Source organism: Pelophylax lessonae (genome assembly GCF_965119305.1).
Source record: "Pelophylax lessonae genome assembly, chromosome: 3".
Classification (NCBI taxonomy): Eukaryota; Metazoa; Chordata; class Amphibia; order Anura; family Ranidae; genus Pelophylax; species Pelophylax lessonae.
This window is the reverse complement of record NC_138770.1, coordinates 307,144,615-307,170,086: the sequence shown is the minus strand read 5'-3', so window position 1 is coordinate 307,170,086 and position 25,472 is coordinate 307,144,615. Positions and strand designations below refer to the sequence as shown.

General features: G+C 41.1%; 1 protein-coding gene across 1 annotated transcript in view; it reads left to right on the top strand.

The window, feature by feature from the left end:
* The window catches only part of LOC309550513 (uncharacterized protein), a gene marked incomplete at both ends in the record, with an annotated part of 141,269 nt that overhangs the window by 30,852 nt on the left and 84,945 nt on the right, over positions 1 to 25,472 (top strand). Inside the window, 9 exons of the mRNA XM_082250876.1 lie at positions 12,505 to 12,690; positions 13,331 to 13,464; positions 13,588 to 13,706; positions 13,794 to 14,012; positions 15,536 to 15,757; positions 15,853 to 15,972; positions 18,224 to 18,432; positions 18,512 to 18,581; positions 21,632 to 21,799. Coding sequence (XP_082107002.1) covers positions 12,505 to 12,690; positions 13,331 to 13,464; positions 13,588 to 13,706; positions 13,794 to 14,012; positions 15,536 to 15,757; positions 15,853 to 15,972; positions 18,224 to 18,432; positions 18,512 to 18,581; positions 21,632 to 21,799 — 1,447 coding nt within the window. The remainder of the gene's footprint in view (positions 1 to 12,504; positions 12,691 to 13,330; positions 13,465 to 13,587; positions 13,707 to 13,793; positions 14,013 to 15,535; positions 15,758 to 15,852; positions 15,973 to 18,223; positions 18,433 to 18,511; positions 18,582 to 21,631; positions 21,800 to 25,472) is intronic.

Below are 25,472 nucleotides of genomic sequence, written 5' to 3'. Positions count from 1 at the left end.
CTCTTTCTGCCATAATTTCCAGCTCTGATCTTTGATTGTTCCCACCCACTTTTGACCTTTCTAGTATCTCTTTTAGTATTTACCATATTTTAAAATAAATGAAAAAAATCTAACAGACTGGGAGCCCCTCATAATGGCTCCAGGAACCCAAAACACAGAGAGCTCAACAATAGAAAACCCAAAACTCTCCGGCATCTAGCAATGAACCATCAAATTCAGGCAAACATGTTTTTTATCATTTTTTAAAAGGATAATACAATGAACAACAAAGGTAACACACCATATATCTGCAGAAGGGTTATCCAGTTGTATACTGCAGGGAGAGTATAAAGGTACAGGAAGAAGAAACTGTAGTAGCAGAATGGAGACATCCTGTGTAATTGAATAAGTCATAGTAATCCGAAGGGATGGAAGGGAACAAATGTACCATGAATCTCTACTTTGAAACTCTCCAAAGGACAATATCTGAAGGAGAGAATAGAGTAGAGATAAATAGATAAGAAAGGGGAAAACAGGGAGTGAAGAGCAGGGATAGAAAGGGTGTAGGTCCATAAGTAAAAGTTGGCAGTGGATCTCGCACAGTGGTGGGGATGTCAGGGGGGAACCCCTAGTGACAGCAGAAGTGCTAAAAAAGACAGTGGCTATAAAAGAAGTAAGTAAATGAATGGGACCACAACAATGGAGTTCAGTGAATGTCTTCCAAAAAATGATGTAGTTAGGGAGAGTCCTTGAACATTAACCATACCAGCCAGACCCCTTTGGACTTCTCAAAGGTGTCATGATTTTCGGCTACCAATTCTTCTATATAAATATTGCTATTGAGCTGGTCTCAAGCCATTCAGGGAACAAAGCTGAAGATTTTCAGTGTCTAGGAATCAATTGTCTCTAGTATCTAAAAAAATAAATAAAAAAAAAGCGGAACAGAGAGTTTTTGTTCAAATTAGTGATTTAGGTAAAAGTATTTGGTGGGCAAGTTCAGGTAAACTGGAAATACATTTTTGGGTAAGTACATTGTAAAGCAGAAACAACAACACCCCAAAGCTTTGGGATGGCGTGGAGGGGCATGCCCACCAGATATGAGGAAGAGTGCCTTGATAGGCTTGACAGAGCCAATAAGAATCCAAATGGGATGGGAAAACAGGGTACACTCTGGAGAGGGTAGGGTACCATCTTGAGAGTAATTTGAAGTTACGTTCTTGGGTGGCTCAGGCCATGGACAGTTTATGGGTATTGATGAAAATATGTCCCCATTTATCATCAGTAAATGAACGGCCAAGTTCAGGCTTCCAAGAAATGTTTATTAGATGTACCTTTATTCAAAAATAATTAAATGTTTAGTATTTGTTATAGCGATTTCCACTAAGTAAACCATGCTTAGCACTAGGGATGATCGAACGGTTCGGGTCCACCATCGGTTCGGCCCGAACATTGGGTGTTCGAGGTTCGGCCGAATTTAGAACTTTTTGCCCAAAAAGTTCGGAATTCGGCAACCAGAACCGCCCAAAATGCAATGCTTCAGGAAATGGGCTTTAAAAGCCCGTGATTGGACCAGAACCATTAGCAAAAGCCAATTGAGGGGGCAGGAGAATGCTAGGAATGTGATTGGAGTGACTAGGGGGTCCCTAGACCAATCATTAGTGAATACGCCCCCCAGGATATAAGATCGCCCCCGCCATATTCCCAGCATTGTTATACTGGACATGGAAGAGAGTGGAAGCAGTTCTGTTAATTTTACTTTAAAAGTGTCATTTAGCTATTTTTAGTGTGAGGAAAGGGATATCTAGTGTAGTTAGAGTGCTCCTTTACACTTAAGTTAGCTTCAAAAATTTAGTTTCTGTAGGGAAAGTGTTAAGTGTCAGGGGACCGTAGTGTAGTGTAGGGTTAACTGGCAGTGACTGCTATGGCAGGGTGACAAAACCCTTCCATAGCAGGGTGACCGCTATAGAGAAATGATAATTTCTCTGAGTTGCTTCGGGACAGGATTATGGCTTCTCACCAGCAAGCATTTTTTATGCTGCAGGGGCTGCCACTGCCAGTGCTTTTTTGAGGACATGTTTGATGTCAGACATGACATCTGAACATGTGTATAGGGGGTATATATAGACATATATGTCTGAATATGTACCCCTAGACATATATAGGTGTGATAGTAGCAGAAATAAATGCTTGCGCTAATGAAATCATTTACAGTAATATATTTCTGCTACTATCACACCTATATATGTCTAGGGGTATATATTCAGACATATATGCCTATATATACCCCCTATACACATGTTCAGATGTTTTGCCTGCCTCAAAAGAACCCAAAAAAATGCCAAAAAAACGCTAGCCTCAAAAAAAAAAATGCCCAGGTGTGTTTTTGCTGGCATTTTTTGGGGGGTTTTGGAGGCAGGCAAAACATCTGAACTTGTGCACAGTACCACTATACACAAGTTCAGATGTTTTTTCTGACTGGAAAGAACCCAAAAAAATGCCTGCTTTGAAACCGGCAAGGTGTTACAGCAGCGAAGCCATATTCCTGTGCTCAAAGTTTTCTAATACAAACAATCCTTTTTTTTCTGGTTCTGGACATGCTACAGAGCTGAAACTTCACAGGTACACCTTTTAGACCCCCCAGACACAAAATCACACAAAAGAAGTTCTTAAAAATTGTCATTTTTGATAAAAAAGCCAATTATTGAAAAATTAAAAAAAAAAAAAAAAAAAAAGAGTTTTTTTGGATTTCAGATCTGGGGGGTCTAAAAGGTGTACATGTGAAGTTTCAGCTCTGTAGCATGTCCAGAACCCCCCAAAAATTAGCATTTTCTTATAATTTTTATTAGAACAGGAATACGGCTTCTCTACGGCGCTTTTTCTTGCATTTATCGGGCATTTTCGGAGGCAGGCATGACTTTTTTTGGATTTAGTGTCTGGTGGGTCTAAAAAGTGTACCTGTGAAGTTTCAGCTCTGTAGCATGTCCAGAACCAGAAAAAATATCATTTTTCAGTAGAGCAGGGATGGTGGGACCCCTCTTTTACACTTATATTATCTTTTTTTGGGGGTTCTAGACATGCTACAGAGCTGAAACTTCACAGGTACACCTTTTAGACCCCCCAGACACAAAATCACACAAAAGAAGTTCTTAAAAATTGTGATTTTTGATAAAAAAGCCAATTATTGAAAAATTAAAAAAAAAAAAAAGAGAGATTTTTTGATTTTTACTTTGGATTTCAGATCTGGGGGGTCTAAAAAGTGTACATGTGAAGTTTCAGCTCTGTAGCATGTCCAGAACCATAAAAAAAAGATTGTTTGTATTAGAAAACTTTAAGCACAGGAATATGGCTTCTCTGCTGTAACACCTTGCCGGTTTAATAGAAGGCATTTTTTTGGGTTCTTTGCAGTCAGGAAAAACATCTGAACTTGTGTATAGTGGTACTGTGCACAAGTTCAGATGTTTTGCCTGCCTTCAAAACCCCCCCAAAAAATGCCAGCAAAAACACACCTGGGCATTTTTTTTTTTGACGCTAGCGTTTTTTTTGGCATTTTTTAGGGTTCTTTTGAGGCAGGCAAAACATCTGAACTTGTGTATAGTGGTACTGTGCACAAGTTCTGATGTTTTGCCTGCCTCCAAAACCCCCCAAAAAATGCCAGCAAAAACACACCTGTGCATTTTTTTTTTGACGCTAGCGTTTTTTTTGGCATTTTTTGGGGTTCTTTTGAGGCAGGCAAAACATCTGAACTTGTGTATAGTGGTGTATATACACACATACATATATTTATATACACACCTAGACATATATAGGTGTGATAGTAGCAGAAATATATGCTTGCGCTAATGAAATCATTTACAGTAATATATTTCTGCTACTATCACACTTATATATGTCTAGGTGTGTATATAAATATATGTATGTGTGTATATATACCACCATACACAAGTTCAGATGTTTTGCCTGCCTCAAAAGAACCCCAAAAAATGCCAAAAAAAACGCTAGCGTCAAAAAAAAAATGCCCAGGTGTGTTTTTGCTGGCATTTTTTGGGGGGTTTTGGAGGCAGGCAAAACATCAGAACTTGTGCACAGTACCACTATACACAAGTTCAGATGTTTTGCCTGCCTCAAAAGAACCCCAAAAAATTCCAAAAAAAACGCTAGCGTCAAAAAAAAAATGCCCAGGTGTGTTTTTGCTGGCATTTTTTGGGGAATTTAGGAGGCAGGCAAAACATCAGAACTTGTGCACAGTACCACTATACACAAGTTCAGATGTTTTTCCTGACTGCAAAGAACCCAAAAAAATGCCTTCTATTAAACCGGCAAGGTGTTACAGCAGAGAAGCCATATTCCTGTGCTTAAAGTTTTCTAATACAAACAATCTTTTTTTTTTTATGGTTCTGGACATGCTACAGAGCTGAAACTTCACATGTACACTTTTTTGACCCCCCAGATCTGAAAATCAAAAAATCTCTTTTTTTTTTTTTTTTTTAATTTTTCAATAATTGGCTTTTTTATCAAAAATGACAATTTTTAAGAACTTTTTTTGTGTGATTTTGTGTCTGGGGGGTCTAAAAGGTGTACCTGTGAAGTTTCAGCTCTGTAGCATGTCCAGAACCAGAAAAAAAGATCATATAGGTGTTAAAGTTAAAGGAGGCTCCCGAACCACATCCCTGTTCTACTGAAAAATTATCTTTTTTTTTTTCATGGTTCTGGACATTCTACAGAGCTGAAACTTCACATGCACACATTTTAGACCCCCCAGATACTAAATCCAAAGTAAAAATGAAAAAATCTCTTTTTTTTATTTTTTTAATTTTGCAATAATTGGCTTTTTTATCAAAAATGACAATTTTTAAGAACTTTTTTTTGTGTGATTAATAGTTAATGGGGCATGACCCAGAACCCTAGGCACTTTTTAGGGGCATTTATTGGGTTTTGGGGCTTCAAAATGGTGTTTTTTGATTACCGAAGTTCGGGTCCCATTGATTTCAATGGGGTTCTGAAATCCGGGCCGAACTTTCGGGAAGTTCGGATGTTCTGGCCGAACCGAACTTTTCAAAAGTTCGATCATCCTTACTTAGCACAGAGGCTTCACCTTATTTCCTAATCGTAACAGCCTCTACCTCTACCTCTTTAGTAATTAACCCCATTCTGAGCATATATCCTATGATTTGCAAGAGAGAGACCAAAGAAAAGTATAATTAACAGATATTTGTCATTCATAATCTTGCTCTCCATTTATGTCCCTCTCTCCAAAATTGTTCACAGGTCTTCTGTTTGTGAGTTTTGTATAATCGACTTCACTTTAATAATATAACTTAACTTCCATGACACTTAGAAGGCAGGTTTCATGTAATGTCAAATGGAATGTTGTATGTCCATCCAGCTGCCACTGCGGTTCTTTAAACAATTTTGCAGATTATTAATGAGTTATGTCTGGCAAGGGGAGCCTGGTTTATTCTTTTTTTTTTTGTGTACAAAAGCTTTTATTGGAAAGTCAAAACCAAACACTACAAAGCTGATTAAATGTCAATCACAATATGGCATATACAACAATATGTCTTTGGTTTAGTGATGTACATCATGTCAAGCAGATCATGAAAATATCAAAATAGTAACATACTTAAGATCCTGATAACATTTCAACATATATAAAGAAGATTAGGGACATTTGTCCCATCTATCCAATTTGTTATGGACCAGATGTAAAGAATTCTGTAATTAGTGGTGAACATATTCTGAGATTCTGAGGGCCTCCAGCCTAGAGATCATAAAACCGTGGGAGGCCTCCAATTGAGTGCAATCATCCATTGGATAGCACTTAATAGGGTATGAAGCAACCTAGACAAGGGAACTGGAACATCCGGAATATTTGCAAAAAGAATGCACATCTTGAGACAAATAGAAACATCTCTGTCTGATAACTGCATAATTTTGGCTTTAGTTTGGTCCCACAGTCCTTTAAGGCGCTTACAACTCCAAAATAAATGTAATAGTGTGCCCTCCTCCGAGCAGCCCCTAAAACAGGTAGGAGGTGTGGAGGGGTAAAATGAATGCATTAGAGCGGGGGTCATGTACCATCTGATAAAAAGCTTAAGCAGGGTTTCTCTGCTAGTGGTACAACGGGCACACTTATGAAGGTTATGCAACATCTTCTCACAATCTAAGAGAGTAATGGAGCACTCCAAGTCCCGTTCCCAGCCCAGCATATATTTATGCCTCTCTGGGAGTGGAGACTCGTTAAGAAGGAAATACATAGTTGAGATCAGACCCCTACCCCAAGGGGAGGAATATCAAATGACCTCAAATGGTGTACGAGGGGGGCAAAGATTCAAAGAGCACTGAGTTTGAAAAAATTCTCTAATGAGGTTATAATTGTCAACTTCAGAGCTGGGAATCTTATGAATAGAACGTATCTGTTCAAATGAGCAAAATTTATTATTAATAAAAAGGGCCTTCAGAGACACCAACCCCTAGAGATCCATGGAGTGAGAGAGCTTGGTTCCACAGGGAAGGAGGGGGTGCCAAACTCCCCCAGATATGTAGACAGTGGAGAGACTTCAGAGACTAGTCTATATTTGTCTCTGGATCTTGTCCATACCTGGTGTAAATGATTAATGATTTTATTAGTTTGAAGTACAGTATGTGTTTTGATACCTTATTTTTGGACCAAAGTAAGGACTGTAGGAAGCAGGGGAAAATGGATACCAGTTCAAAAGCCAGCTATGGAATATCCTTCTCAGAAGAATGACATTGGGCGATTTGGGTACATTTTGCAGACAGGTAATAGGACCAGAGGTCCGGAAGACCCAAACCGCCCAACTGCTGAGGAGTATGGAGGACATGTCTATTGCATCTAGGCTTCCTACCATTCCAGATGAATTTAGATAAGTCTCTCTGGAGAGAGGATATGTGAGAAATGGGACATTGACCAGAAGCGCCCTAAAAAAAACCAATAATTTCTGTAGTATGATCATCTTTATCACAGCAATTCTGCCTAGGAAGGAAATATGGAACGAGGACCAAGAGGATACAAGGGATCTAATTTGAGCAAACAGGGCAGGGAAGTTGGTAACAAACAATGATTCGTAATAGGGTGTAATATGCACACCCAAATATCTGAAGGATTTAGCACACCATGAGAAGGAGAAGCTCTCTTTCAGAGAAACTTGTAACCAATTGGGCACATTCAAAGGCAAAATAGAGCATTTAGATATGTTAACTCCCAAACCAGATATACCCTGAAAGGCCCTCAGCTCCAAGATTAATTGGGGGATTGAGATATGTGGATCTGATAAAAACAGAAAAACGTCATCAGGATAAAGGCTGATTTTAAATTCCCTGCCCCCTTGCAGTAACCCCTGATCTTTTGGTTATTTCTGATAGCACAAGCGAAAGGTTCAATTGCCAAGGCAAACAAAAGAGGGGGGAGAGGGCATCCCTATCTGGTACCCCTTTTAAGTTGAAAAAATTCGGAATTACAGCCAGGGATAGGAACTCTAGTTTGGGGAGAGTTATACAAGGCTCTAAAACTCTGAAGAAATCTATCGCCTAAACCGAATCTAGGAAGGAGAAGCTCAAGATATGACCAACTGACACTATCAAAAGCCTTGTGTATATCTAGGCTAACTATGCAAGTAGAGTGTTTAAGTACATTAGCATCCTGTATAATATTAGTGACCAGTTTAATATTATCTGTAAGTTGTCTATGTGGAATAAATCCAGTCTGATCCGGATCTATGAGTGAGGTGATATTGCCTGCCAGTTTGTTGGCCAGGAAACGCCCAAAGAGTTTTAGATCATTATTCATGACTGAAATCAGTCTAAAGTTTTGGGGAAGGGAGTGATCCTTGTTAGGTTTGGGGAGCAAGGACATATTCGCCAAGAGTATTTCATCCGGGAATCAATTACCCTGGAGGATAAAGTTGAATAATGTATTCAGGTGAGGGACCAAGATGGGGGAAAGGTTTTATAATAGGATGTGGAAAAACCATAGAGGCCAGGAGCTGTGGAGGACTTTAGAGACTTAATAATCTCCAGGACCTCTGCCTCCATATAAGGAGCATTTAGGGCTTCACTTTGCTGAGGAGAAAGGGATGGGATTGATACCCTATCCATCCAGGAATCAAATTCCTCCCAAGATGTACTTGAGGGATCTGAAAGGAGAGACTTATAAAAATCCGTGAAGATCCAGAGAACATCCTTAGGGTGAGACACCAATCTGCCATCGGGTCTTCTCAATTTGTACACATGAGTGGGTTTAGCAGCTTGATTGAGCTTCCTAGCGAACATGGTGGAAGATGAGTCGCTGTGCATTAGAAATTTAGCTTTGGACCATCTTAGCGCCTTTTCAGTGTCAGTAGACAATAAATCGTCCAAAGCCTTATGTTTGGAGAAAGGAGGGGGGCAGAGGGGGTTTGATAATGCATGTTATAAAGATGATCAAGGTCTCTAGTGCAAATCCTGATGTCAGCTACTCTGGCCCTATTCTTAGCTGAGGCCAGGCCAATTATACGGCCCCTGATAACCGCCTTATGAGCAGTGCAGATGGTTGTCAGAGGCACATCACCATCATCATTCAACTCAAAATACTCATTCAGAGAGGAGGTCAATTGGTTAACAATAGAAGGGTCATTCAGAAGAGAGTCATTCAGCCTCCAACAATGGGAAGATTGTTCCAAACAAAGTCTGGAGGTACTGAAAGTAATGATGTGGTTATCCAACCAGGGACAAACTTGGATATCAGTGTTAGAAGAGTTAGCCAATAGAATAGGTGTGCAGAAAATATAATCTAGTCTGGCAAAACTATCATGGGGGTGGGAGTAAAATGTATAGGCTTTTACGCCAATATTATGGGCACACCAAGCATCAACCACCTGAGCATTACTAAGAGAACATGTCAAACACTTAGGAAAGGCCTTCAAGGAAGAGGTGACACAGCTCCTGTCCAACTGAAATCTCCTCCAACTATCATATGAGGAGACTGGAATTTGTCAAGGGTATCAAAAAAGTGTTTAAAGAAGGAAGAATGAGATTCATTAGGGGCATATACGGAAACTATAGTGACAGATTTACCACAAATCTTGCCCTTCAATATTAAAAATCTACTCTCAGGGTCACTGTATGTAGAAGTAATATCAGAAATGATGTTATTGCGAATAAAGATTGCCACGCCCCTCATTTAATTTGTGAATGTTGAACATCTAAACTGTTGAAATGACTTGTTAAAAAACTTGGGGTGTTTATCCAAAGCAAATGGGTTTCCTGTAGCAGGACTATATCTGCTCCAAGTCTTTTATAATGTTTAAATGCTATTTTTTTCCTTTTTTGAGGGAAGTTAAACCCTGCACATTATGTGATAAGATTCTAAGACCCATAACCAAGCCAGAAAATAAAGCTCATAATAATGAACGCAACCAGAACATATATGAGAATCAACAATATTAGAACAATAGGGAGCGGGATAGGCCAGCCCCAGCAAAAAATTATAGCCCTGTATCTAGGCCTCGGTATGGAGCAACAAGGGGAGGGACAATCTCACCAACCAACAGACCAATCGGCAAATAAACCACTTGCAGAACATAATATTGCATTGCATAAGAAAGTATGATTTTGGTGTTGGGTACATGTGGCTTTCCATTTTTAAAACATAAACATGTAGATTGCAGATAAAAGTAATAAAAAAAATAGTGCAATCAAGGGAAATAGGCATAAAATAGAAACCTATCCATATAACAAAACTCCAGTGGACAATTAAGTCCAACATCCACGCACGGAATCTCGCACAGTGCCAAAAAAGAACCATCAGCCCCAGGAGGAGCGGACTCCAGGCACTTAGTATAAGACGCCGTGAGCGAACAATGGGGAGACAAACCAACGGGAGGGGAGAGAGAAAAAGCCTATATCAAAAAATGCAAACACAGGCAATAATAATATATATATAAAAAAAAACGAGTCAGCCCATAATATGACAAAGAGAGTAAGCCTTAGCCTGGCTCGGGCAAAGGTATCCCCAAAAACAAAAATGAAGCATAGACTTTGGAGATAGGGGAACTGAGGGACCCCCCTGCATGGAATTCAAAAATAAGTTCCTAAAAACTTGGATGAAAAATTCGCTCAGACCAGGCAAGTATCAAACAGGTTTGACCAAGGAAGAGAGATAACAGTGCTAGGCCGCCAAATCTCTAAATGGTTGTCTCCATCTGCGTTGATCGCGACGAGTGGCTGGGGTGGCCCAAACAGGAGAGGATCTTGGGGTAACTGGCTGATGAACACTGGGCTCGGCCTCCAACAATCCAAGTTTGATCAGCAAATCCTTTCCTTCTGTTACGTTATACACCACATACAGTGAGCCATTATGAGGAACTGTAAGCTTAAAGGGGAATCCCCATCTGTATCTAATACGAGCAGATTGCAGCACTGATGTAACTTCTTTCATCTTGCAACGTTTCTCCAATGTGGCCTGTGAAATATCAGGGAAGATCTAAATACTGGGCCCCCTCGAATGAGATATTTGGGACATTTCTAGATGCACGCAGGAGGTCTTCTTTAAGAAGAAAGACCTTAAGGCACAAAACTACATCCCGGGGGGGGGGGGGGGTTATCAGCAGGAGGTTTTGGGCGAAGAGTCCCATGGATTCTGTCACAGGTGAATGAAGATTGAGATCTGTCTGGCAATAAATCATTAAAGATCTTAGTGACTGCAGGTGTAAGATCTGTGATGGACTCCGGAATTCCCCTGATGCGCAGGTTGTTTCTGCGATTCCTATTGTCCTATAATCCTCCACCTGTGCCTGCAGTATATTGTAATTCTCTGCCAAAATTTCGAAATGCTTCCTGAGATCATTATGGGCAAGAGAAAGTTCATCATGTTTGGTTTTTGGTATTAGTAGATTTATGCATTTCTAATTGAATCTTATCAGCCAATTTTTAATACATTAAGGAGAGTCTTGCATCAAGATCTGCTTTGGTGATTTGGTGACAGTACTCACGGTCCTTGTCAGGAGTAGCATGTGCTGGAGGCGGTGTATCTTATTCTGCAGGCCGCAGGGACTGGGTGCCATCTTTGGTCATCTTTGTGATCTCTTTGGTGCGGAGAAGATAGGTAGTTATAGAGTGCTGCCGCGGGCGACCCCGACTTTTTCTGCCTGAAGGCATGCACAAAATTGTTCTCCAGGGGTGCTGGGTGAAAAAAACTTGATTTGCTGTATTATAGTCCTGGCAATCCGGCTTTCTCTCTTCCCTCCAGTGAAGCTCTCAACAAGCTGCCGTCCAGCATTGCGCCGCGCATGGGCCCCCTGCCTGGTTTATTCTATCTTACGCAGACTAAAATGAACAAAAGCCTGGGCCTCCCTGACATTAATCTATATTACAAAACAATGGCAATAGTGCTTATTCTCAATTGGCACCATAGCACAGAGTTTAAACTCTGGGTGGCCTTAGAATAGACAATAGCAGGATGCAACTTAGCAGTTGCGTCCTGCTAATGCCTTTACTGGTTTCCATGGATACCAGCAAAACAGCGGGGTCTGTTGAGCTGGACATCACCTCTTATATCAATCATGCTTAGGATAAAGGACAGATTGAACATAACTGGAGACACACATTGCCTTTAGTCCCCCAGGGGATATCCCCTCAGGGGATATCCTTGGTTCCCACCAGGGGAGGATATAGGATTTTTCAGAACTTGAGGCAGAGGAGGGAATGTGGGCTGATTTTACCTGGCCCTCTCAGAAATCCTAGAATTTCTGAACAGGCTGACCTCTAAGTTACAGACATCTATTTCTCTTATGGAATTTTAATCCATCTGTGCAGCAAATCCTGTGTTTTGTGAGAGAATTGGAATGGAACTTGGTCTGGAAATGACTCCCGCCCAACTGCAAAAAATTATTTAATTATCACACATCTCATTTATCAGTTCCAAAACTCAGGAGATATGTTATAGATTTTTCTCACACTGGAATACAGTGTTATTGGCAAAAATCTTTTCAGGCTCCTTTCGCTGTAGACTCTTGTGGGCATCTGTGGTGGTCCTGTCCTAAGATACAGAAGTTCTGAAAGTCAGTATCACCATGGATTAAAGAAAAATACCCTTAGACATATACAAATTCAACTCTGCATTATATATTTTATGATGTCCCCTTATCTTTAAAAGCCTACGAAAAGAGTGTCATCCCGCACACCCTGAATGCGGTGAACAGCCTGATATCCCAGTCCTATAGACAGGACATATTATATACAATATATATATATATATATATATATAACATTTTCACAAAAATGCTCAGGCATAATTTAGTAAGAAAGAAACAGCAGAAATGATTATTGAGAGAACATAAAGCACATGGTCACTTCTATTTGCTTTAAATATATCATCATATACCAATACATACTATATTAATATAAACATTTAATATTATGATTAATAGAATCATGATTTAGGTTAATTTATTTGATATGTTGCTGTCCTATCAACATATACATGTCATTTTCTAATTATTGTATGGCATTTTTACTCTCTAATCACAGGCTTATGACTTCCAGTCCTCCAATGTGAATACAACATTCAAAGAATTACTAGAAAGCACCGTTGCTGCATATTTTAACTCAACTCAGTTTAAAGCTTTATGGGCTCTGAAAATAACATGGGACAATGTTCCTCCATTCAAGGGGATTTATAACTCAGAGGCTTATTGGAACACCCAAGTCAACAATGTAAGTGTTGCGCTGTGCTAGTGACTACCCATACTGTTAGAGATGAATTCCCTGTGTATAGAAGGATCTTAGTGTGTGTAGATGGATCTCAGCGCTTGTACTTTTGATATTATTTTTATTTTGTAAAGCAAAATGGCCTTTTTAAATCTTTGCCTATAAGGCGCATTAGGTGTTATTGTCAGTGGGCATCTAAATATTAATTCTAGTAGCCCAATATTGTACACTATTCAAACTGCAGTTAGTACTTAAAAGCAGAAAACACATCTTTGATTAATTGTTATGGTTTTTAAACTAGAACAATACAAAAAAAAAAACTTAAAAAAGGAACAGCTCAAGTTTACTTTAACATTATGTAAAAACCAGTCTATTTTTTTTTTTTATGCAACAAGCAGAAAAGGGGCAATTCACCCTATTGCATTGACCGGTGTTCCACCGCATAATTTACCACTACGACACAAAGAAACCAATTGTGTCCAATTCATACTGCAACACAGCCTGGAGCTCGTTATATGGTAATGGAAATAGGAGCTGGATTATGCCATTAACAAATATTCATAATGAAATCCAGCACTACAATAATGGATACACAATAAGAGGTCCAGAACATTTAATATTTTTCTCATTGTTTTTTTCTTTTTAGACAAACACTTTCCAAGTTGTCTTGGTTACTGATGGAATATATTCGTTTGCACTAATCCTGTTTGATGATGGAGGAATGAAGTGGAACTTCAACTCTCTTACCACATCTTATCTGCCAAAAATGGGTTATTACAGGTAAAGACTTTTAGTAGAGTACCCTGCACTTCTTCTTCTTTTAGCCCATTTTAACTTCCACAGTGGTATCGGTAACTGCATGTAAATATGACAAACAGATTTAGAATTATTCTCTTTTTCTAGTGGTATCCCTAGTGCACGTAATGTCAACAACTTCCCGGCTTTCAATGATCCACAGACAGACACATCTGTAAGCATTAGGCAGAGATACCGTCCAGATCAGTACATCGGCTACAACACAGGTGAGATGTGGACACATCACTCAGGTAAAATGTTGTAAGTTTAACAGACACAGTTTTTATTTCTATTATTTTGCCTTACTTTTCAAGGTAAAAAAGGAAGATGGGCTTATCGTCTAGACAGTAACAGCCAGAGCACCATCAATTCAAGGTTACAATGTCTAAAGTGGTATTATAAAGAGGAAATTCCATATTGGCTCTCTAGCACATCACCATGTCCCTGTTCTTACAATCAGGCAACTTTGGACTCCTCTTTTACTGATGGATTTAACATTCGGTACTATGGCTTTGATATCAAGAACGCATCTGGTAAGGTTTAATACTTGATTTTCCATTGGGACACTGCTTAAATCAGTAGATAATAGTCCAATGTTTTATACCCAACAAACAGAATGTTACAATACCTGCAATACCCCATAGCAGTAGCAGTATGTCTACCTTAACATCATATAAGTTCCTTGCATGCAGAAGTTGGATGCAGTTATGCTTTTTTGATGGAGAGGACTCACATTTATCAAGTCTCAACCTACCTGAAAGATATAGGATGACTCAAAATACATGGGACTGTAAAGAACATTTAGGTGTTAGGAGGATCTTTTTGTGGCTAATAGCCTGTGAATCACTGGAGACCCTGTGCACTGAGTATGCAGTACAACTGTGTCATTAGTAAGACCTCATCTGGAATATGCAGTTCAGTTTTGGGCACCATTTCCTAAAAAGGATATCGGGGAACTGGAGAAAGTGCAGAAGGGCAACCAGAATGATAAGAGGCATGGAGGAGCTCAGCTATGAGAAAAGATTGGAGGTACTGAATCTATTCGCTCTTGAGAAGAGGAGATGAAGGGGGGGATATGATCAACATGTATAAATACATAAGGGGTCCATATAGTGAACCTGGTGTTGAGTTGTTCACTTTAAGGTCAACACAGAGGACAGCAAGGGGGCACTCTTTACGTCTAGAGGAAAACAGATTTCTTCACTGTAAGAGCTGTGAAAATGTGGAATAGACTCTCTCCAGAGGTGGTTCTGGCTAGCTCACTAGATTACATTAAAAAAGGCCTGGATTCTTTCCTAGGTGTACTTAATATAAGTGGGTACTAAAATTTCTAAGTAAAGTTGATTCAGAGAATATCCGATTGCCTCTCGGGGGATCAGGAAGGAATTTTTTTTCCCTGCTGTAGCAAAGTGTATCATGCTTTGCTGCAGTTTTTGCGCCTTCCTCTGGATCAACTGCGGGTATAGGATTGTGTATATGGGATTGTATGGTTGAGTTTTCATTACTGTTTTTTTTGTTTTTTTTTGGTTGAGCCAGATGGACTTTTTTCAACCTGACTTAGGCCCCGTTCACACTGGGGCGATCCGTCTTGCCGGGGCGACCTCATAGGTCGGGCGCGCTGCTCGCACCGCGACCTCAGAGCGGCCGGCACGGACTTCATAACATTGAAGTCTATGCAGGTCGCTCTGGGTCGCCCCAAAGAAACTCCGGACCCTTTTTCTAAGTCGGAGCGACTTGTGTCGCTCCTATTAGAACGGGTCCATAGCTTCTCTATGGCGAGCGACCTGTCAGGCGACCAGGTCGCCTGACAGGTCGCCTCAGTGTGAACGGGGACTAACTATGTAACTTTATAAATATTAATGTATTGGCATAATTATTGTTGTCTATATATTTTTTTGAAAGGATGATGGTCATTTAATTACTATACACAGAATCCTTTTAATGGCATATTCATACACCTGCTAATGGACAACTTATTGTATATTTATACACCTGTTAATGAGCATTATTGTAACCAGTGTAACTTACCGTAATTCTAATAATTTGTCCGTTTCAGAACAATACTTGACAGTACAAAATATGTTCCCCTCCAGAAATGGGGCTGGGAGTAGATGTTACTATAGTAGTTGGAGTGGAGCCCTTGTTTACGGTGAGAAGGAGCGATACCTCCCAACTCCATGGACCTCCTTTAACATCTTTAGAAATCTCTCAAACCCAGAAGCTTATGAAAACTACTTCTATAATACAGTTATTCCTCCTCAAAGACAACAATATGAAGGTATTGAATGATATAATCATAATAATAAAACATTATACTATAGCTAATATACTAATCAATTGTTCACATAAACACACTGTGTCTTTATTTTTCAGTTGAGGAGATTGACCCCTACAACGCTTGTTGCAGATATTCAAAATCCACTTATCTGTGTAACCTTTACAGACAGAAAAGACCTCTGGATTATTGTGAAAACTATGTGCCTCCACGCCTAGGTATGTAGAACTAATTTCTTAAAGCCTTCATGTCCATATCATAGACAAAGAAAAATAAAGGCAAATCCTTCTACTGTAGACCTATCTATTCAAATTGGGTGGGTACTTTCTTTTGTCATCTGATTTCATGAAATTTAAAAAAAATATATTTTATTTTTATATAAGTATCAGGATTCTAAAAACATATTTTTACCACCAAAGTACCGCCACACCATCTATGGGGTAGATTTACTAAAACTGTACAGTGCAAAATCTGGTGCAGCTGTGCATAGAAACCAGAAGCTAATTGGCTACCGTGCACAGCTGCACCGGATATTGCACTCTCCAGTTTTAGTAAATCAACTCCTATGTGTCCAAGAACCAACACCAAAGACAATACCATAATGTAAAACATACATTAAAAACAGTTCTATAACCTAGGTATTCAGTAAATAGTTTCATATATTCAACAAATAATTGTACTTTTTTATATAGGTATAATATGACCAGGATCAACTAAAGGTGTTTTTTTTTTTTTTGGCGATTTCAACATAATAGTCCATTTGAAGGTGTATGAAACATGCTTAGTGTGGAAATTCATCATTGCACATTCACCATTTAGCACCTTCAGGCAGTCTTTTTATATTGAGATGGTCTTCACCCATAACAAGATCTGTTTATCTTTCTTATTGTAGGGATATAAAACATGAAATTCTCACAACACATTAATCATTATAAGTTAATTATTCACCATATAGCTTGTTTTAACCCCACCCATAATGGGATTGATTTATCCTTCCTACAAATAATTATTCATGGCCCAAACTGACATTTCCACAAGGATTGTATAAAATAGCAGTAGCAAGTGCATATTAAAGTGAAACTTTACTCAGAAAATTTACTTCTGCTGGATCACTTCAGGCACTACACTTGGGGAGATTTACTAAACTAATGCACACAGAATCTGGTGCAGCTGTACATAGTAACCAATCATCTTGTAGGTTTTAGCCCCCATTTACAAAGGTGCGACTTGTTATGCAACTTGATAGTTCAAAGTCGCATGACAAGTTGCACTCTATATGTGCCTATAGTGCGACTGCCACTTGCATCGATTTGAAAAAGGTTACTGCATTATTTTTGGCGATTTAATGTGTGACTTGCATTGGCATCTATATATATGAAATCGCACTGACTGGTGGCTTTAAAATCGCACTGAAGTAGTTCGATTTCAAAGCCGCATTCAGTATGAATGGGGGATTATTGTCAAAGCTATATTGAACAAGATGAAGTTAGAAACTTTGAGTTTTAGGAAATCTCCCTCATTGTCTCACCCTGCTCTGCACATGCTCAGTTACTCTCTATTTATAGCAATCTACTCAAAATCAGAGCCACTAGAGGCAAATCTGCTGACAGCTTAAATATTTACAGCTGCTCAGGGCCTCTGGGCTTCAGCAAAATAGCAGTCTCCAAGAAGAAGAAGCAGGGACAATACTTGATGCAATTTTCAGCACCCACTAATTTTGATAACATAGTTGTTAATGTGGAATGTATGTGATATTGTAGGCCACACCCTTTTTCCCACAAAAAACCAACACCCCATTCTTAAACCACTAAAGTAATCCAGACTAGACTCACAGTTTTGGCAAAGAAAAGGCCACGGCACTCTTTGTTGGTTTTAATATATATGAAACACATTACAAACATTTAAATCGATCATATAAAACCACTTTAATGAGAACAAAAAGAGTTGTTATTGCTCAGCTTTCAGAACCTCGAGCAACAGTAATCTTAAATTAACATAGAAAATACAACGTCCCCCCTAGAAATCCAGGGTGACCCAACCACACAAAGGTGCTCATGACAGGGGGGGGGGGGGGGGGAGCTTCTTCCTGGTGCTCTTCGGATGCAAAGGGGGGAATTCTAGACCACCATGGCCTTATATAGCCTTCCTCCACTTCCTAGAACATTCCCTATCATCCAATTGGCTAATCCCTGCTCCATACTTAAAGGAACATTAACCTATTATCCTGATATTTTTTAGACATGCCTATAAGCCTTACACTAAATTTCTTAAATATGCTGAGGGCAGCCAAAATCCCACGCAAGTGGGCTCTTATTGTGCCCCCTTTTTATTCCTTGCTAAAGAACAATATTTTTTTATCAAGTTGTTATGGGTAAAGTTTTTCATTAAAGCTTTTCAAGTTTTCTTCGCTTCCAAAGAAGATATACATAGTTTTAAAGAAAGTTATAAATCTTTTTTTTTCACTGGAAGGATTTTTCTATGGAGATCCTCATATTAACACTTTGGATGGGTTGAAGTATACATTTAATGGTCTGGGTGAATTCATTTTGACCAATGTGAAGAATGAAAATGACACAGTTGTCTTCAGACTTCAAGGACGCACGGCCCTCGCTGGTAATGGAACCAGCTATGCAACCAACTTTGTGGCATTGGCAGCTTCCACATCCTACGGTGACCAGGTAATGAACACAGGAAGAAAATATACAAAGGTCTTGTTTAACAATCCGTGTAAACTAATTATTAAACTTTGCATGTCAGATTCAATGGAGCTTAAAGAATGCTAACGAAACCACAGTAAGCTACAATGGGACCTTCATTGAACTCTCAGGTGGGTAAAATTAGTTTTTTAAACGTTCCTCTCTTATGGGTGGTTGTTCAGTTCACACTGTTGTTGTAGTCTTGGAAAAGGAAGTAAATGAAGATGCATCTAAGATCATCTGAACATATCAGCCTTTTTGAGGTGAAAAAGATGTTATGTTGATATATTTGCATAGACATGGCAAAGCTGGGATTGTACCAATAAAGTAGTATTAAACCCAAACATGTGTTATATTATAGATTACCTTTTTATAGATGTAATGGCAGTATTTGTCTTATTTTTATGCTTTTGCAATGTATTTTCACCTGTTGATCCAGCAAGTAAGTCTGTTATTTTTCAATGTCCTTTATTAGTGATGAGCTGAACACCCTCCCTCGGTTCGGTTCGCACTAGAACACTGCGAACGGGGGAAAAGTTTATTAGAACTTTCAAACTTCATTGAAATCTATGGGACTTGAACATGAAAAATCAAAAGTCCTCATTTTAAAGGCTTAAATACAAGTTATTGCCCAAAAAAGGTGTATAGGGGCCCAGGTATTGCCCTGGGGGACATGCATCAATGCACATTTTTTTTTTTTAAAACAGGAGCAGTGATTTTAATAATGCTTAAAGTGAAACAATAAAAATGAAAAATTTCTTTCAATATCGTGCCTGGGGGGTCCCCTTAATGTGCCTTTAAAGTGGCGCATTTGTGCGATGTATGTAGCCTGCTGCAGCAATACTGACATTTCTAAAGGAAAAAATGTAATTTAAACTTGCTCGCAGCTGTAATGTATTGATGGCTCCCGGCAATACAGATAAAAAACAATCACGTCGCCCGCCTCACCCAAAAAATAGAAGAAAAAAAAAGTCACTCCCGCCTCTTTACATGCCTCCCGCGTAATGAGCTGTTTAAGCTGTTTTAGCTGTGACAGCTTTTTTATAGGAAAGGGGCAGGGACACCTGGTTACATCACCCGGTGGCACTTCCCCTTTTATTCACTGCACCAGCCCAGTGCATTATGGGGTTCACCTGGCGTCAGGCATGTGAAGAGACGGTAGCTTCTTTTTTTTTTTCCTATTTTTCGGTTGCGGCAGGTGACGTTATTGACAAAGGATTTACATCAGGGGACACTATTTTTTAATAAAGGACTTGTCAAAAACTTTTGTCTTTATTTTGCACACTTTTTTGGTGAATGGGTCGGGGTACGATGTATCCAATATCCATTTACATGGGGGTGGGATCTGTAGACCCCCTTGTTAAAGGGGGCTTCCAGATTTCGATAAGCCCCCAACCACAGCCCAGGGTTGTCCGGAAGAGGCTCTTGTCCCCATCAACATGGGGACAAGGTGCTTTGGGGGGCATCCCAAAGCATCCCCCCATGTTGAGGGCAAGCGGCCTGGTATGGTTCAGGAGGGGGCGATCGCTCATCCCCCCTCCATCCTGGTCAACCAGGCTGCTTTCTCGGATCAGGGTCTGGTATGGATTTGGGGGGGGGCCCACGCATTTTTTTTTTAATTTTGGCATAGAGTTCCCCTTAAAATCTGTACCAGACCCAAAGGGAACACACGAACAGGTGATGTTCGAGTCAAACTCAAACCTCATCCCTATCGTTTATCAGATCAAGCTGTCTAGCAAAAGTGGCAAAGGGTAGGGCGAAGCATTTAACATGACAAACATGAGAGGGGTGCCTTCAATGATCAGCTTTTAATCATTTATGTAAAACCTTTATCTCTAAAAAAAAAAAATAAAACTGCTGCTAAAACTGCTTCTAAAGCGCCAGCTGAAGTCCAGCTTTATTTTTTAGTAAAGACCATCTAAAGCTGCTAGTGCAGCTAACACTACCCTCTTCCTCAATTGACAATTCAGCTACCCAAAGGTGTCTCTGTTGCTCCTCCATATAGTGAAAAAAACACCCAAGGAGAGGGAGTTTGTTACTGGCTGGATCCCCAAGTAAAACAAAAGGAAAAAAGCCTAAAAAAAGAAAACGAATGCAGCCACTGCATTTAAGGTTTAGTAAGCTGCAATATATGTAACACATTTTTGTTTTTCAGTTTAATGCCACTATAAACAGTAAATGATATTTTAAGCCTCTTAGTTTCACATTGGCACCGCCCTTGTACATAGCTATTTGGTTGCCCCTAGTAAAACTTTATATGTGTAAATATTATATCTTAATAATTCTGGAAATAAAATCAAGATAGAGAGTATATTCAATTATTCAATATGGCACATTGCAAGGTGTTCTCTATTGTGTAGAGATGGGAAGGGTACATCATAATGGAATGTGGATGTCATGAGGCTGATTTACTGAAGGATTTAATATTCTTCACTGAAAAAAATGATGTGAATGTGCCTGCTCCTGATGAAGTGAAATTCTTTTCACGAAACGCGTAGAGCTAAGTAGACCATTTACATTTATGGCCTATTTCAGCATGCATCCAATTATCATTTTTTACCTACATTTTATGTCTGTTGGTCTATTCTGTTATTGTTTTTATTATTCATTATGGTCTTATCATATTATCCATTTGTTCACTGTTTATGTCCCCTTTGATTGGTTATGTACCTATTGTACCTATGCAAACTGCTATAGAACATGTTAATATACATGTGATGTTAATCATATGCCTCTTTTACCAGCAAGTGTATATGTACTACCATTATATAATTATGTGTATACTGGCCACACCTCAAACAAAGTCCCACTTTTTTATTTTTTGAAAACTATGTGTTCCTTATGTCCATCTGATGTTCATGTGAATTGTCCATCTGATGTTCATGTGAATATTCACAATTATCCAATCATGCCAATCATGGGAAAAGCAAATTCCCAACTACCCATCTCTTTTGCACATGATTTGGTATTCAGATGCACAGGAATTTGCATTTCAAATGGTTGTGTTATTCAATGAATATTCACACAATTTAAATAATCAACTCCTTTAGTAAATCAGTCTCTGCCTCTCTTTTACTGGTTTAGAAAAAAATACCACCTAATACGAACCATTTTCATTTGAGTATTCTTACAATTTGTCACTATGTACATGCAATATTTTTAGTGGGATTATTTTTTTTAGACAATTTTACTTATGCTGACCATGTGGGATTTGGAAGGACAAAGACCGGGGAAGCAAAAGTCCTGTTTGACAATGGCATCTCTGTTTCTTGTTCTGCTAACCTGGGCGTCTTGAGTTTTGTGGTGACATTGCAATCGACATATCAAAACAGGACTGAAGGTCTCCTCGGTAAGTGACTTGTGTTAATATGAAGCATCTGATAAATATGTTCACACCAGCTCAGTGCAGAATAATGTGTCAAGACTACAATATGTAAATATTTAATATGTGTTAGTTAAAGTTTATGTTACACTAACAATGAAATTCTTTTATTTGCTCTATGCCATTGAAAATGTTTTCCATAACTTTTCAATAAGCACAAAAATGACATGTTGATTTTGTCAGAAATCCTGTGACCTATTAACTTTCTGTGCTCTCCGGCTGTACTCAAGGAGGGGTTCTACAGATGAGGAGAGGACTGTTTTCCTTGTAATCCATCAGAAATAAAGAAGGCAGGGCTGACACCATATGTTTAGGAATTTATAACCGTGCTGTCATGTCAAAGAGAAAAGTTGGAATATAATATGGTATATTGCTGGCAAATCTACAGTTATTTTTCTGTACTTGCAGCGTGGGAATTTGTACATATTCCAGAAATGTACAAAAAGTTTATTTTTTATTCTTTTATTTTACCTTGAGATATCCTTTAAAGAGACCCATGTGTTGTGAAAAATACATGCAAAATGCAAAAATTTTCAATTTAAATATAGTGCCTGGGGGGGCGTGGCCTGAAGCTTCATGTGAGCAGACGTGCGTGAGCTCCTCTCTCCCGGCATTAACGGTTTCTTATCATCCTGTGACCCGATACTCACCGCATCTCCGTTCCAGTGTGCCTGCCTACTTACCGTGCCTCTCTGCCGCCATGTCTCCACCGTCCAAACGCTCCGAGGCCGCTGCCAAACTCGATCGTTTCCGCCGCCAGGAGGACGGCGCGCAGGCCCAAGATGGCGGCGATCCACCCTCCGCTCCGGATCCGGCCGAGCGCTCCTTGGACAGCGGTAAGATCCTGGAGGCTATCTCCCAATGTCAGGCCACTCTTACCTCAAAAATCGAGGAGGTTAAGGTGGATATTTCGCTGATCCGCCAGGACATGCAGACACTCAGGGGGCGGATAACCGAGGTGGAGGATCGTTTGGGTGTTGTGGAGGATGAACTCCCACCTCGGTGGAGCAGGCCTCCAGGGACATTGCACAACTTTATGCTAAACAGGACGATATGGAAAATCGTGCTAGGCGGAACAACATCCGTTTTATCGGTCTCCCTGAGGGATCGGAGGGCACCGACCCAGCCACCTATCTGGAGAACCTGTTGGTCACTACCTACAGCCGTGCCGTCTTTTCCCAGGCTTTTGTGGTGGAAAGAGCCCACAGGATGCCAGCGAAGCGACCCCCCCAAGGTGCCCCTCCTAGGGTCTTTATTGCACGCTTCCTTAACTACAGAGACCGGGATGCTGTGCTTCGCCTTGCCCGGGAAAAGGGCAACATCCCCTTGGACAATCACACTGTTATGGCACTCCCCGATTTCTCGGCTGCTGTTCAGAAGCAGCGCAGCCAGTTTACTGAGGTCAAGTGCCGGCTGCGTGTCCGCAATCTCAAAATACTCCATGCTGTACCCTGCGAGGCTGCGCGTGGTGGCCGAAGACAGAGTGAGGTTCTTTGAGGATCCTGATTCCACCGTGGCTTGGCTTGATGGCCTCCAATGAATAAGTGCTCTGCTGCCTGTTTGTATGTTTGATGTCCTTTTGCCCTGATGTTCCTGTTTTCCGCCGGGGTCTCCGCCTGCAGTCCTTACCGTTCCCCGATGGATTTGACTCTATGGACATGCCTCTCTGTTGCGGGACGCGGGATTCCCTGCCTGGCTGAGTCTTGAGTGGTATCTCTGCATGTGTTTTTCCCCCATTGATGCGGACCCCCTCCCCCGTGGCTGTTCTGCACCCCCACCCGCCGGACATGCCTCTTTGCTGTTTGACTTTGCTCTTCAAACTGGTTCGGGTGTGGGTGTTGGGTGGCACTGGGGTTCCGAGGGAGTCTGCTGCAATCACTGCTGCTCCCCTGAGCCTCCTACACTCCCTTAGTTCGGATTACTGACTGTTTACAGCCCGGGTTGCACATAGCTCACGCTGTGTTTTTTCCTATCTGCTGCCTCACGCTGTTATAGGGCCCTGGTCGTGGGCTCTCCCTTCGGAGAATATTCGCCCCCGTTCCCCCCTGTATTGGGGGCTGTTATTTTTGTTAAGTTTGATACCCCAGCGGGCGACCCGTGGCCCTTTTTGGGTCGGCTTGACCCGCTGGCGTTTCTCATACCTATGCAACTGTTTGTTTTTTTGCTGTTTGTTCTGGGTTGATGCTCCCACGTGTTGGGGTTTGTGTGGAGCCGGGTGGACGGGTGGGGTTACTGTATTTGAGCTGTGTGTGCCCCTATTTTGGGGCTTTTATTTGGGTTCACTTTTATATGTATTTCTTTATATGCTATGCACTGTCACATTTGTTTGTTACATGTGGTTGGGGGGGGGGGGGGTGCACTGCCTGCGCTGGGGGTCCTACTGCTCCTCCTGCCCATTCCCGTTTTGTCTTTGTTACTATGGCCTCCCTGAAAATCCTTACTTGGAACGTCCGTGGGGTGCGGGACAAGATTAAACGCTCTGTTGTCCTGTCCTATTTGAAAGATCAGCGTGCGGATATTATGGTCTTGGTTGAAACGCACGCGGATGACGGCCTGCTCAGAGCTCTCCGTCGCCCATGGATTGGATGGTCGTTCCACGCTACCTATTCCTCGTACTCGAGGGGGGTTTCCCTACTTATTTCCAAATCCATTTCTTTCCAGGTGCGGGATGTGCTCACGGACCCTCAGGGCAGGTATGTTTTTGTTAGAGGGGTAATTGTTGGTCGGGAGGTACTGCTCCTGGCGTGGTACGTGCCACCCCCCTATGCTGCCTCTCTCCTCACGGTGGGTTTTGACTTCATGGCTAGGTTTCCCTCCCTCCCGGCAATCTGGTTAGGGGATTTTAATATGGTATCCAATACTGTACTGGACAGACAGAGTGCCTCCTTAGTGGATGATGCCCCTGTACCCAACACTAGATTTAGTAGACTGCTTACTGACTTTGACTTGGTCGATACCTGGAGACATCTTTACCCCTCCACCCGTGCCTATTCTTGCTACTCTGCCTCCCACTCCTCCATGTCTAGAATTGACTCCATTTGGCTCTCGCGCTCGCTGACGCCTGGCCTGCGGGCTGCGGGGTTTGGGCCCCGCTTGCTCTCCGACCATGCCCCTTACTGGGTGTCGCTATCATCCTTCCCTGGCCCTCCGCGGAGCCACTGGCGCCTGAATCCTTTCTGGCTCTCTGTGGTCCCGGGTTTGGACGGCCTTGGGGAGGAATGGACGCACTTTTTTGCTAATAACGACCTCACCACCTCGCCCCTGTTGGTGTGGGAGGCGTTCAAACTTCATGCTAGGATGCTATTGTCAGAGCGCATATCCAGGTTCAAGCGGTCTTCGCGGGTGGAGTTCTCCTCCGCGGAGCACCGACTTGCGGAACTTGAGAGTCGCTACGCCCTTGCACCTTCCCCGGAGTTGCTTGCGGACTTGAATCTACAGACACGGGCGATGGAACAGCTGTGTCGGGAACGTGCGAATCGCAAGCTTTTTTTTTGTAAACAGCGGTCGTTTGAATCCGGTGAGAAAGCCGGTAAGCTTCTTGCTTATTTGGCTCACCTACACGAGAGGCCCCCGGTTGTAATTAACCTTCGTCGTCTTACCTCTGGGGATCCGGCTGATCCCTCTGCGGTTGCGGAAGAAT